We start from the raw sequence: 15013 nt of genomic DNA on the forward strand, positions 1-15013 counted from the left end.
TTGGAGACAGAAGAATTCATGTTATCTATTTAAGTACAAAACAACAAACAAATACCACTGATGTCTTTTATTGCAAACTTGATTTCTCGTGTTTATAATATTAAAGTTTGTTTCTTCCAGATTCAGTGTTGAAGCAAAATGTTTGTTTGTTGTCATATGATAAACTTTAACGCTACTTTTCTGCAGAGAAGGAAAACATGCAGATCGCAGTGATTTTTCATGAAATATTGAGTTTGGCCCGTGACGTTGTCCCAGTTTTTTATTTTGGCCCACCGTGAATTTGAGTTTTAGAGAACCGAGTCTTTTGAATTGGCTCTTGAACAGCTCTTCATATTTTTTTGTGACTTAAATGAATTTTCATTCATTCATTCATTCATCTTCTGTACCGCTTATCCTTACGAGGGTCACGCGCGTGCAAGAGCTGATGCCAGCTAACTCTGGTCAAGAGGCGGAGTACACCCTGAACTGGTTGCCAGCCAATCGCAGGGCACATACTGTATAAACAAACACCCATTCACACTCACATTCGCACCTATGGGCAATTTAGAGTCTTCAGTTAACCTACCATGCATGTTTTTGGAATGTGGGAGGAAACAGAGAGAGAGAGAGAGAGACGACGCCACACATATTGCCCAATCACGTGTGGCCTCTTTCTTAAGTGAACGATGAAAGCGTCTCCCTCTCATTATTCGCTTCAAGGATCTGGATCTTAGAGCGGTTTCCTTTGCGACCGACACATCACAAGAAAGAAATCTAGCTTTTTTATTGATCTATTTGTGTTGTAGTCTACTGTATATAACTTTATTTCAGTAGTGGAAATAAATACTCATCTTTTCATTTTAGGCTACCTGTTTTTACATTTGTTTGTTTTGTCCGTTGTTTATCCCCAAAGAAAGCAGGCCAATCATCTGGAGAGATCCAAAAATCTCACGATACTGTGTGTATTTTACAATTGGCTTGATTACTTTTTACTTTTTTATTTAAGTACATTTGTAAGTGTGTACTTTCGCACTTTTACTTAAGGGAGTGGTTTCAGTACTTCTACTTTTACCAGAGTTGTTTTTTTACATAAGTATCAGTACTTTTTACTTAAGTACTGAATACCAGTACTTCTGACATCCGTGGCAGTTGGTGGACTGAACTGTATTTATTCTGCTAGCAGGATGAGCTGCACATACCTCTGACTGTGCGCCAAGTCCCGAGCGAGTGATTTTCGTGACATAAGTTAAAATATGTGACAGTTACTCAGGCAGTCTGTTATGTTGGTGCAGCAGTGGTTCCCAAATCCAGTATAGTAATCAAGATGCCAGTAACGCATTACAATGTTACGCGTTACTCTAAAATGGCCACCACTTTGAGTAACAAGCAAAGACAAGATATTTAATGTTCAAACTGACAAACTTTATTGTTTTTAGCAAATTATCATTAACTTCGAATTTTATGGCTGAAACACGTTCTAAAAAAGCTGGGACAGGTGGCAAAAAAGACTGAGAAAGTTGGGGAATGCTCATCAAACACCTATTTGGAACATTCCACAGGTGAACAGGCTCATTGGGAACAGGTGGGTGCCATGATTGGGTAGAAAAGGAGCTTCCCTGAATTGCTCAGACATTCACAAGCAAAGATGGGGCGAGGTTCACCTCTTTGCGAACAAGTGCGTGAGAAAATAGTCGAACAGTTTAAGGACAATGTTCCTCAACGTACAATTGCAAGGAATTTAGGGATTTCATCATCTACGGTCCATAATATAAAAAGGTTCAGAGAATCTGGAGAAATCACTGCATGTAAGCGGCAAGGCCGAAAACCAACATTGAATGCCCGTGACCTTCGATCCCTCAGGCGACACTGCATCAAAAACCGACATCAATGTGTAAAGGATATCACCACATGGGCTCAGGAACACTTCAGAAAACCAATGTCAGTAAATACAGTTCGGCGCTACATCCGTAAGTGCAACTTGAAATTCTACTATGCAAAGCAAAAGCCATTTATCAACAACACCCAGAAACGCTGCTGGCTTCTCTGGGCTCGAGCTCATCTAAGATGGACTGATGAAAAGTGTTATGTGGTCCAACGAGTCCACATTTCAAATTGTTTTTGGAAATTGTGGACGTCGTGTCCTCCGGGCCAAAGAGGAAAAGAACCATCCGGACTGTTATGGACGCAAAGTTCAAAAGCCAGCATCTGTGATGCTATGGGGCTGTGTTAGTGCCAATGGCATGGGTAACTTACACATCTGTGAAGGCACCATTAATGCTGAAATGTACATACAGGTTTTGGAGAACCATATGCTGCCATCCAAGCAACGTCTTTTTCATGGATGCCCCTGCTTATTTCAGCAAGACAATGCCAAACCACATTCTGCCCGCGTTACAACAGCGTGGCTTCGTCGTAAAAGAGTGCGGGTGCCTGCCTGCAGTCCAGACCTGTCTCCCATTGAAAATGTGTGTTGCATTATGAAGCGTAAAATACGACAACGGAGACCCCGGACTGTTGAACAGCTAAAGCTGTATACCAAGGAAGAATGGGAAATAATTCCACCTACAAAGCTTCAACAATTAGTGTCCTCAGTTTCCAAACGTTTATTGAATGTTGTTAAAAGAAAAGGTGATGTAACACAGTGGTAAACATGACCCTGTACTAGCTTTTTTGGAACGTCTTGGAGGCATAAAATTCAGCTCTATGGGGGGCACAAGCCAGTGCAAACTGTAGGCCGGTCCCAAGCCCGGATAAATGCAGAGGATTGCGTCAGGAAGGGCATCCGTCTTAAAACTTTGCCAAACAAATATGAGTGTTCATCCAAAGAATTCCATACCAGATCGGTCGTGGCCCGGGTTAACAACGTCTGCCACCGGCGCAGTTAACCTACAGGGCGCCAGTAGAAATTCAGCAACTGTGGGTCGAAGATGAGGGAGAGGTGGAAAGCGGGTTTTTAGGCAAAAAGAGAAGAGGAAAGCACAAAGCTTAGAATTCAATTTGGGCGCTTTGAATGTTGGGACTATGACAGGAAAATCTCAGGAGTTGGTTGACATGATGATGAGGACAAAGGTTGATATATTGTGTGTCCAGGACAGCAGGTGGAAAGGCAATAAGGCTAGAAGTTTTGGGCCAGGGTTTGAACTATTTTAACATGGTGTAGATGGGAAGAGAAATAGAGTAGGGGTTATTTTAAAAGAAGAGTTAGCTAAGAATGTCTTGGAGGTGAAAAGAGTATCAGATCAATGAGGCTGAAACTTGAAATTGAGGGTGCTATGTATAATGTGATTAGTGGGTATGCCCCACAGGTAGGATGTGACCTAGAAGTGAATGAGAAATTCTGGAAGGAGCTCGACGAAGTAGTTCTGATCATCCCAGACAGAGAGAGAGTTGTGATTGGTGTAGATTGTAATGGACATGTTGGTGAAGGAAACAGGGGTGATGAATAAGTAATGAGTAAGCACGGCATCCAGGAAAGGAACGTTGAGCGACAGATGGTGGTAGACTTTGCAAAACGGATGGAAATGGCTGTAGTGCATTTTTTTTTTCAAGTACAAGCAGAAGAGTACTTGGTTTAGCTTCTGGCAGGAAAGGAGAGAAGGAGACTTGGTGGTGGAACCATACAGTACAGGAAATCATACAAGGAAAAAGGTTAGCTAAGAAGAAGTGGGACACTGAGAGGACCGAGGAGAGGCGAAAGGAATACATTGAGATGCGACACAGGGCAAAGGTAGAGGTGGCAAAGGCAAAACAAGAGGCATATGATGACATGTATGGCAGGTTGGACACTAAAGAAGGAGAAAAGGATCTATACAGGCTGGCCAGACAGTGGGATAGAGATGGGAAGGATGTGCAGCAGGTTAGGGTGATTAAGGATAGAGATGGAAATATGTTGACTGGTGCTAGCAGTGTGCTAGCTAGATGGAAAGAATACTTCGAGGAGTTGATGAATGAGGAAAATGAGAGAGAAGGAAGAGAGAAGAGGCAAGTGTGGTGGACCAGCAAGTGGCAGTGATTAGTAAGGAGGAAGTTAGAAAGGCATTTAAAGAGGATGAAAATTGGAAAAATAAAAATAATAAAATTCTAAGTTAATTATTTGCTAAAACAATAAAGTTTATCAGTTTGAACATTAAATGTCTTGTTTTTGTAGTGTATTCAATTAAATATAGGTTGAACATGATTTGCAAATCATTGTATTCTGTTTTTAGTTGTTTAACACAACGTCCCAACTTCATTGGAATTGGGGTTGTAGTTTACAGAACATATTAAATAAGAGTAATAGGTTTTAAAGTAATGTTTAAAAATACCACAATAAAAATAACAAGTACCAGTGAACTGTAAAGTGATGAATTAAACTCATTAACAATTAACTACAGTATAAATAATGATGACATTACAGGTGGTTAAAAGTACAGGATGAAATAATCTGCAGATGAGGCTGTTTGAATCCTTAATTTGTTCTCTTTTGTTCCTTTTGTCTCATCAATTTCATTTAGTTTTTATGATTACTAACGGGATGAAGGTGAACCCGTGAAGCAACCAGGAAGTGTTTTGAAGGCCAGACTTTTCCTATTTAACAAGGCTTGACAGAGGGTTCTAATATGCATTCGAAGGTGTCGCCTTAGTCGACCGCATAGGCTGGGCCCTTAATTGTGACACAGCTATAGTTTCTCCCCCCATATTTTCCAGTGCTTCGTTGAATTAATTGCAGTCAATTGGGGCCCTGAAAACTGCATTTCATTATCATGTGTTGTGGTGTGACAGTACATTTGATAGCATCCTTATTTGATGTTGACACACTCTTTTGTTTTCTCTTGATCTTTTAGGACATACAGGCCATTTCATCAGAGCAATATTCTGTTCCAGTCTACTTTTTATTCTTGCTCATGTCTGCTTCCAGACAATACTATACACGTATCCTCCTTTAAACATTGCTATTGGTGACAACTGTTCGCACGTGGAGATCATATCTAGACATATAGGACTGTCCAGGTATGTCAGCATTATCTATGGCAATGCTTTTGCAAATTGTTTGATTACGCTTAAAGGGTGTGAATGTCTGTTACTTCCACAGAACGCAAATGTATATTGTACATAAAATACAAATAACATAGCATAGCATGCTTTGTTACATGGCATGAAGAATGAGAAAAAATGAATATGGGTCATTTTCCTACAACTTAATAAATAACAGTAAAGACACTTTGGAAAAAAGAAATCGAATTTACATTTTTTTTTATGCTGCCTTGCTTTTATATGGGTAAATGTCTCCCATGGTGAAACAGCCACACTCAGTCCTATTTTCCCAAAATTATCCATCCGAGTTTCTCACCCTATCTCTAAGGGAGAGCCCGGACACCCTGCAGAGGAAACTCATTTTGGCCGCTTGTATCCGGGATCTCGTTCTCGACCCACAGCTCGTGACCATAGGTGAGGGTAGGAACGTAGAGCGACCAGTAAATAGAGAACGTCGCCTTTCGGCTTAGCTCCTTCTCCACCACAACGGACCGATACAAAGTCCGCATCACTGCAGACGCTGCACCGATCTGCCTGTCGCTCTTGCGTTCCAATCTCCCCTCACTCGTGAACAAGACCCCAAGATATTTGAACTCCTCCACTTGGGGAAGGATCTCATCCCCGACCTGGAGAGGGCACTCTACCCTTTTCGACTGAGGAACATGGTCTCAGATTTAGAGGTGCTGAATCTCATCCCAGCCGCTTCACACTTGGCTGCGAACCGCTCCAGTGAGAGTTGGAAATTTCGGCTTGATGAAGCCAACAGAACCACATCATCTGCAAAAAGCAAAGATGCAATAATGAAGCCACCAAACTGGACACCCTCTACACCTTGGGTGCGGCTAGAAAAAAAAGGGCAGCCTTGGCGGAGTCCAACCCTCACTGGAAACGAGTCCGACATACTGCCGGCAATGCGGACCAAACTCTGACACTGGTCGTACAGGGACCAAAGAGCCTGTATTAGGGGGTTCGGTACCCCATACACCCGAAGCACTCCCCACAGGACTCCACGAGGGACACGGTCGAACGCCTTCTCCAAATCCACAAAACACATGTAGACCTCGAAGACCCTGCCGAGGGTGAAGAGCTGTTCCACGGCCAGGACGAAAACCACACTGCTTCTCCTGAATCTGAGATTTGACTTCCCGACAGACCCTCCTCTCCAGCACCCCTGAATAGACCTTACCAGGGAGGCAGAGGAGTGTGATCCCCCTTTAGTTGGAACACAACCCAATCTAGAGGCATTGTCCCCGATGTCCACGCGATGTTGCAGAGGCGTGTCAACCAGTCCAGCCCTACAACATCCAGAGCCTTTCGGAAGTCCGGGCGAATCTCATCCACCCCTGGGGCCTTGCCTGCGAGGAGCTTTTTAACCACCTCAGTGACCTCAACCCCAGAGATAGGAGAGCCCAGACTCTACTTCCTCATGGGAAGGTGTGTCAGTGGAGTTGAGAAGGTCTTCGAAGTATTCTCCCCACTGACTCACAACGTCCCGAGTCAAGGTCAGCAGCGCCCCATCCCCACAATACACAATGTTGATGGTGCACTGCTTCCCCCTCGTGAGACGCTGAATGGTGGACTAGAATTTCCTCGAAGCCATCCAGAAGTCATTCTCCATGGCCTCACCGAACTCCTTCCACACCCAAGTTTTTGCATCAAGCTGCATTTCGCTTGGCCTGCCGGTACCCATGAGCTGCCTCAGGAGTCCCACAGGCCAATCACCCCCTTCCAGGTCTCACTGTCATTGCCCACGTGAGCATTAAAGTCCCCCAGCAGAACGATGGAGTCCCCAGCGGGAGCACCCCTTCCAAGGACTCCAAAAAGGGTGGGTACTCTGAACTGCTGTTTGGTGCATAGGCACAAATAACAGTCAGGTCCCGTCCCCCCACCCGAAGGCGGAGGGAAGCTACCCTCTCATCCACCGGGGTGAATCCCAATGCACAGGCCGATAGCCGGGGGGCAATAAGTATACCCACACCTGCTCGGCGCCTCTCACCGTGGGCAACTCGAGAGTGGAAAAGAGTCCAATCCCTCTTGAGAGGACTGGTACCAGAGCCCAAGCCGTGTGTGTAGGCGAGCCCGACTATATCTAGTCTGAACTTCTCAACCTCACACACCAACTCGGGCTCCTTCCCTGCCAGAGAGGTGACATTCCACGTCCCTAGAGCCAGTTCCTGTAGCCGTGGATCGGATCGCCACCGCCCAGCTCACACTGCACCCGACCCCTATGGCCCCTCCCACAGGTGGTGAGCTCTTGGGAAGGGGGACCCACGTTACCCTTTCGGGCTGTGCCCGGCCAGGCCCCATGGGTGCAGGCCATAATTAGGCTCTCTCCAGTGGCCTTAATCGTAAAGTGGGAAGTGACAAAGAATGACCCCAAAAAGGAACTATGAAGACACTAAGATGCATTTGTGTTAGTTGTCATGGAAAAGGCACATGAAGCAATCGGAGAAAAATCATTTTGATTTTCAAAAGGAAACTCAGTTATTGATCAAACTATATGAAAATTACCCATATAAGCTCATTGAAAGGGCGTTAGAACATTGTTAGCAAATAGTGTTTAGTTTTTTGTTTTGACTAAATTATTATATTAAAAATGTTGTATGCTCTATGTACTGTAGCTAAAACTCAAATATTTGAATACACAATACAGTATGAACAAATGAATGTGTTTTCGTCAGGCTTCCACTGGAGGATCCTTGGACTGTATTGCGCCTTCTGTGTCCTGACCTTGTGCTGTGTGGGATTTCTTTGGTAACCATCATCCTTTGCAGAAGATTGGTCACGAACCGAGAAATATTGGCTCCCGCCAATATTACAACAGTAAGTTATCATGTGATTTTATCACTAAAACTATTCTCAAAATAACTGGAATTTTGTCATAACAGTAAAAAATAGGGATGGGATGGTACTCGGTAACCCCTTATGGACTGTGGTTTTTCAGTTTTGGAATTCACTTTGCATTGACGTTGTGTGTTTGTATATATATATATATATGTGTGTGTGTGTGTGTGTGTGCCTGTTGCGCTTTCCCGCTCTTAGTCACAGCATCAAACAGATGCTCATGGATGCAGTGAAGCTTAAAACCACTCGCAATGACAGGAGGATTTGATCAGTGAACATTTTAAGAAGCACTAGCTTCATTCAAATCACCGCTGTGGTTCAATTTCAGTTTCACTTTTGAATACGAGGGGGAAGCGAAGACTGTTGACAGTCAATTTAGTGCTTGCTTCAAACATGTCTTGTACTTTTTAAAGAAACACAAGCAATCTGACTGAAGTTTTCTTGTGTTTGTATCTTGATATAACGTTGCTGGACAAGCAACGGTCGAGCCACTTGAACAGGTAACATCAGAGAAACAACAAATGCTTTGAAACACACGTACCGTGCCACTTAAGATAAACACAATAAATTAAGCATTTATTGTTGAAGGAAATATGTTAACCGTTATAATTTAAGTGCCGTAAACATTTATTAATTTTGTATGCAATTGGATAATCTCATTGTTTGAGGAGTCTAATAGGGCTTGGAAACGTGTCGTCACGCTGCGTTGTATCATGGGCAAAAGACGTGCTTGGTCATGGTGTTGCCTCGCTGTTAAATTCCTATTTGTTTATTCTTAACTTAAGTATGGTGAGTCTTTGCTGTGTTACATGGAGCAGCACCTTGTCACATGATCGCAGGGGAGAAAAAATCGACAACGGACTACGACTTTCGTCCTTGGCGGTGGCAAGAAAGAGCGAAGCCAATTAGTTTCAGATTATGTCGGATGGCTTTGATGTCAGCTGTAAAATGGAAAAAAAAAAAAAGCTTACCTACGACAGTATGATGACAACGAAGAGAGAGGCTGCTTACATTTTAATTAGGCGAAGTAAAACAAATATAAATCTGCATCCTGTTGTTTTTATTTTTTTATTTTTATTTTTTTTTTTTTTTTTACAACGCATCAGGGATGTGTCGGTAACCTGACTGCTGCCTTTATTGACATCATTAAACATACATGCGAATCAGTCGCCTTTCGGCAAAATTTGCCGTTTTGAACTCAAAATAGTCAATTTCCCTGAGGCGTATAGATCCGATGCATTTTTCCTGGGAGGGCTCGCCGTCGCTGTCGTCATAGGCTGTTTCGTAGTGGTTAAAAAAATCATACTCAGTTCTTGAGTAATTATTTCATTGTGTAATTTTTACTCTCACTCAATTAAAAGTTTGTACTTTTACTTGAGTCACATTATTGTCAAGTAACAGTACTTGAGTACAATATTTGGCTACTCTACCAATAATTCTCTGCTACAACGTTTTTTTTGGTCACCCTTTTCATGCCTTTGGTGTTGGCATGTCTGATTAAATCATTGTCATTCATTCGCGCTGGAATGATTAATGATTAATTTGTGAGAATGTGTTAACAGTGGAACCTCGGGTTACGAATGACCCTCTTTACGAACAATTCGGGTTGCGTCCAAAATTTTTGTAGAAACCTTACCTTAGTTATGTATTATTTTCAGTTTACAAACGGTCTTGGTATGGATGAACGGAAGGATCTATGTTGTGCTTCTACTCATGCTGCGTGACAATCACTGACTTTGTGCATAACGCTTGGATGTGAGATGAAAACTCGCTGTCTGCGCCACGGTGTAAGGCAGAAATCTGTTCCATTGGAGGTGAAAGTCCCGCCTCCACCTCCTCGATCATCCAATAACAAATCTAATAGCATTTGTGCTCTGAAATCATTTCACAAAAATCCCAAAATAATGCTATTTACAGTATGTATGTTATTTATTGAACTGTAGTTAATGTCGTTAATGTCACTGGTTAATGTTGGCGTAATCACGTCAAAATAGCTCTTCACCATGTATTCACAAAGTACAAGGTACTTTTATTGTCAAATCTTCAATATGCGTAACACATACATCTTGAAATTGAAGATTGAAATTACGGTACTCAAGGGCCCGCAGTGCTACAAAAGACAGTACATTTATAAGTTAGGTGACAAAACTCCAATGCTGCTAAAGTGGCTGGTGCAACCCTGAGTGTGTGTGTGTGTCGTGTATCGTGTGTGTGCATCTACATGTTTGCGGGGCGTCAGAGTTCAGGTGGTTTTGTTCCGAACCCAGTCACACAAAAGAATGATGCAAGTGTTGCATTTTATCGAAAATGTAATAATAAAAAGGGGTTTCTACAGGATAAAACACAGACAAAGTCTCTCTCTCGCTCTCTCTCCCCCCCCCCCCCCCCCCACCCTCCCTCCGCATTAAACGCTCACATTATCAGCTTTAGCCCCGCAAGACACGCTGTCCTATTCCCCTTTTCGTACACCTATTTTTCTTTGTCACCATTAGTCGTGTTTCCTTTTTGTAATTAGACCCCTCTGTGTGTTTCCCTATAGATCCCTCATAGATTTCATTAAATACTCTATAAAATTCCACCCCTTGTTGTGTTTTGTGCGTGTTTTGAGTTTAATCAGGAAACCTCTGTCATCTAGGATTTGTATTTCCTCAATGTAGCAACATTCCGATTATGAAACTGATAAGATGTCACTTTTTCTTACATTTTATACATATGAAAAAGAGACGCGGTGCCCTTTCGAGGCAAAATTAGTTTGATTCTGACGTTAAATGTCTATCGGACTAAACCAGAAGTGAACAAAGGCGTTCACCTTTAAATAATTTATTTCTTAAATAAATTACGTCTTATCCAATGCCAATATACGCTGCAAATGAAGTAAGGCAACCTTGGGAAAGGGTTTGACCGAACTAATTAATAGAGATGAAAGAAACCAAACCAACTGTGGTCCCACACAAGTCAACAAAACCAAGAGCAAAGGAGAAAGCCGAAGACATGAAGAAGAGGGTATTGACAGTCCATCCATCTGGGGCGGGCTGTCAGACCATTCTCGAAAGATTCCAGCTCCTTACATCCACGGTAAGACAAATAATTAACAAGTGGATTGTCTTCAACAGGACAGCAACTCTGCCAAAATGGGACGCCTATCAAAACTATACCCAGAAAAAACAGAAAAAAAAATAGGTAAAGGCTTACCCAGAAATCACCTCTACAGAGTTGCAGATCTCTCCGGCAGCATCTCGGATACAGTAAATGTGCATGCATCCACTATGAGATGAACGATGAATAGCCATGACATTTATGGGAGCATTTCTAGAAGGAAGCATCTGCTCTTGAAAAGAACAAATCTACCCTTTTGAACTTTGCCAGGGAGTACTTGGACAATCCAAAGGCCTTTTGGAAGTCCTTTCTCTGGACAGACAAATCCAAAATTATTTGGTCACAATCAAAACCACCATGTTTGGAGGAAAGCCAGCACTGCATATGAAGTAAAGAACCTCCTCCCAACAATGAAGCATGGTGAAGGTCTGGGGCTCGTTTTCCACTTCTGGACCTGGACAACTCCATCGTATGTTAAGAGCCATGAATTTCCAGGTGTATTAAGAAATTCTTGACCACAATCTCCTGCCATCATTCAGGGAGTTGAAGCTGAGAAGGAAATGGATTAAAAAACAAGACGATGAACTCAAGCATTCCAGCAAAAGTACAAAGGAAAGGCATCAGAGAAAGAGGATTTGTATTGTGAATTGCCACAGTTAAAGTCTGGCCCTTAATCGAATTGAAATGTTGTGGCGTGACCTGAATAAGTTGGTGCATGCCAGATATCACCCCAAACTCTCTCAACTGGCTGAGTTTTGCAAAAATCCCCATAAACAGATGTGAGAGACCGGTTAGTGGTTACAGTTAATGTCTGGTTGCAGTAAAGGTTGCAAAAGGAGGCAACACAAACTACTAATAGAGGTTTTACATACTTTTGCACAAGTACAATTATCAGTTTTTGTTGAAATGAAATCATTTTTGTTGGATGAAATCATGAAAATATATCTCTTATTGTCTGTGTGTTTACTATTGGGAAGGTATGCTTTGCAAATTGGGATTTGGATATATGTTTAACAAGGTTAGTTTGATGTTTTTTTACAAAAAGAGTGACCATATCAGGAGGGTTCGCAATATATCACAATATAAGAACCTACCAAAATAAAGAGGAGACTCTTCTTTCACCAGAAAAAGTGTTTCCGTTCTTTAGTAATCAGCAGAAGAACAGTAAGAAACAAGATTTTTGTGAAAAGAAACATCAAGCAGAACAGGGATGCTTTGACAGTGATATTTTTGGTTTTTGTGAATCATCAAACGATAAAAAACAAAAACAAGACAGAAAGCGCTTTTGATGGCAAAATAATAACTGTAAAGTTATACAACTAAAAAATACGCTGTCAGTGACACTGACTCAGCACGTCTTGAGTCAAATGACGGTGGCTTCAATGGCCAGATGAGGCCTGCGGACTGTATAATGCCTAGTTCTGAAATAGTGTTACACTTCAACACTTTATTATTTCATACAATAAACATCCTCGTTCTTTCCCCCACTTTGAACATAGATGCAAGATGAAGGAACAGATGACGAGAATGAAATCGAGGACGAATCAGAGGATGAGGATGAGGATGAAGGAGGATCATTTCCCGGTGACGCCACTCATGGCTTGTCAACTGCAACATTAGCCAAGCAGCTGGCTGAACGTCTGAAGGCCGTAGTCCATAAAGTACTGCTGGACCTTGGGAGAATCTTTGCCATTAGCCTACTTGCTCTGGCTGGTAGGACCTGCATAAGCCGTCACACTCACACATACTAAAAGAGAAGGAAATAAGTTTTAATTCGTTCATACGAAAGTCTGAAAGATGATGCTGATAAGAGAGGAGTGAGAGAGGCATTATTATGCCTCCCACTCGTGTTCTAGGCAGGACACGCCCCGCTGCAATGTGACGACCTGCAGGACATGCAGCTCTGCAATATAATTGGCTGCTGCTTCCAGGTACGACATGTCCTCCTGCTTCCAGTCATGAAAAGAAGTATCTGATTTCAGTGTGGCGGTGTTATCATGAATCCCACTAACCGTATAATTCCATAATTTGTCCTCTCGTTGCATCTGCGTTGGCTGCCTTTCCCGTGATGCAGCAGCCAATCATATTGCAGTCGGGCGTGTCCTGTGTAGAACTCGAGTGGGACTCAACGCATGAGAGAGACCCTTGCATACCATACGAGGGGCAGTCAAAAAGAAATGATCCCAGTTTAATGTAACCTACTAATTATTGTTTTGTTTTTTCCCTGACATTTTCACGGTTTGGAGTTTACTTGTTTTAAATATCCATCCATCCATCCATCCATCCATCCATTTTCTGAGCCGCTTCTCCTCACAAGGGTCGCGGGAGTGCTGGAGCCTATCCCAGCTATCATCGAGCAGGAGGCGGGGTCCACCCTGAACTGGTTGCCAGCAAGTCGCAGTGCACATACAAACAAACAAACCATTCACACTCCCATTCACACCTACTGGCAATTTAGAGTCTTCAAGGAACCTAGCATGCATGTTTTTGGGATGTGGGAGGAAACCGGAGTGCCCGGAGAAAACCCACGCAGGCATGGGGAGAACATGCAAACTCCACACAGGAGGGGCCGGGCTTTGAACCCTGGTCCCCCAAACTGTGAGGCAGACGCTCTAACCAGTCGCCCACCGTGCCGCTTTGTTTTAAATACTTGTTTAAAATAAACAATTTAAAAAAAAATTGTTTAAGGCAGTCGTCGACCATTTTGGAAATGAGGTCATTGTTGGATGCTTGTTAGAATCAGAGAGCTGTTGTTGAATTTCTTGCTTTGGAATCATCAGTAACATTGTCAAAATTGTGCATGGGGACGCTGCAATAGGCTACAGCGCAGTCAGATCGTAGCGTCATCGTTGACATCGCTAAATTTCTGGGAATAAGCCATGGAGGTGCTGCAAAGTGTCACAAAGGTGATGAATCTTTTCTCAATTGTATAGTGGCTTTTTGACTGTGCTGGGGCCTATTACAGCGTCCCCCTTTTGAAAATATTTAGCAAGAAATTCAATCACTGCTCTCTGCTTCTGATGAGCATCCAACAATGATCTCACTTCCAAAATGGCTGACCGGAAGAGGACAGTTTTAAACAAAACTTTAAAAAAAAAAAAAAAAATAGACCTTCCAACAAGTATTTAAATTACAAACCATGAACATTTCTGAAATAAATGTAGTAGTTTAGTATATACTTAAAAGAAAGTATTAGCAGGTGAAATAAATTGGACACACAATATATCTACCTTTCTCCTCATCATCATGTCAACTAACTCCCTAGCTTTTTGTGTCATAGTCCCAGCATTCAAAGTCCCTACTATCAGTTTTAGGTCTTGTGTTTTCCAAGTGTTTTTGTTTTTAAAACCGTTAAACCACGCACAAATATGTCAAATTTTATAGAGCGGACTAAGATGTTCTCGTTGCAAACTTTAAAACAAGAGGGTTAATGGAGCCATCTTCTTATACACACTCAAAACAGCGATTGTTCATTTAAAGTGAATGATGTATATGTATGTAATATTTGTCTTTACTGTCAATACCCAGAATTTGAGTGTGTTCATTCAAGTAAACTAATGTAAAGAAGCATCATTCACTTTTGAAGGAAATGCAAACAAAAGATGTAGAGGGTATTGTGTTCCGAGCTGATCTTTGAGATCAGATATCAGTCCGATGTCAGCAAAAAATCGAGTATCACATCGGACTGGATGTAAAATGTCCGATTTTACCACTCATATACAAGCGCTGCATTCCATGCTGCTCCAGCACTTCTATCCAGCAGCAGCCGGACGGCATGCAGATCCCACATGATCACAACAACAGGTTGCTAAGGTGCTACCATTGTAGCAAGGAGTAAGAGTGAATGTTGCTTCCTTAAATTCGTTTATTGACACTCCAGTTGAAGCTCACTTTAAAACTAAACTCGTATAACAAAAGAATTACATCAATTTAAAAGTTGAAATACATCACAGACTTAGTTTATTTCTTCGTTTTTGTTCACAAAAATTGCTAGCTCAAAGCTAACACACAATGAACAAAAAACACCATTGACGAGCTAAAGAAAATTTGCATCGAACTCACTTAACCATAAAAAAGAGTC

The 15013-nt window shown here is 42.2% G+C and overlaps 1 protein-coding gene across 6 annotated transcripts in view; it reads left to right on the top strand.

Moving 5' to 3' along the window:
* piezo1 (piezo type mechanosensitive ion channel component 1 (Er blood group)) overlaps positions 1–15013 on the top strand; it is a 214416-nt gene that overhangs the window by 36518 nt on the left and 162885 nt on the right. For 3 of the 6 annotated variants that reach the window (XM_061791071.1, XM_061791073.1, XM_061791072.1), the window contains exons 3-5: positions 4803–4968; positions 7674–7815; positions 12432–12645. In XM_061791071.1, coding sequence (XP_061647055.1) covers positions 4803–4968; positions 7674–7815; positions 12432–12645 — 522 coding nt within the window. The remainder of the gene's footprint in view (positions 1–4802; positions 4969–7673; positions 7816–12431; positions 12646–15013) is intronic. The other 3 variants (XM_061791069.1, XM_061791070.1, XM_061791074.1) reach the window with 1 other exon arrangement.

Source organism: Phyllopteryx taeniolatus, chromosome 11, assembly GCF_024500385.1.
Source record: "Phyllopteryx taeniolatus isolate TA_2022b chromosome 11, UOR_Ptae_1.2, whole genome shotgun sequence".
Lineage (NCBI taxonomy): Eukaryota > Metazoa > Chordata > Actinopteri > Syngnathiformes > Syngnathidae > Phyllopteryx > Phyllopteryx taeniolatus.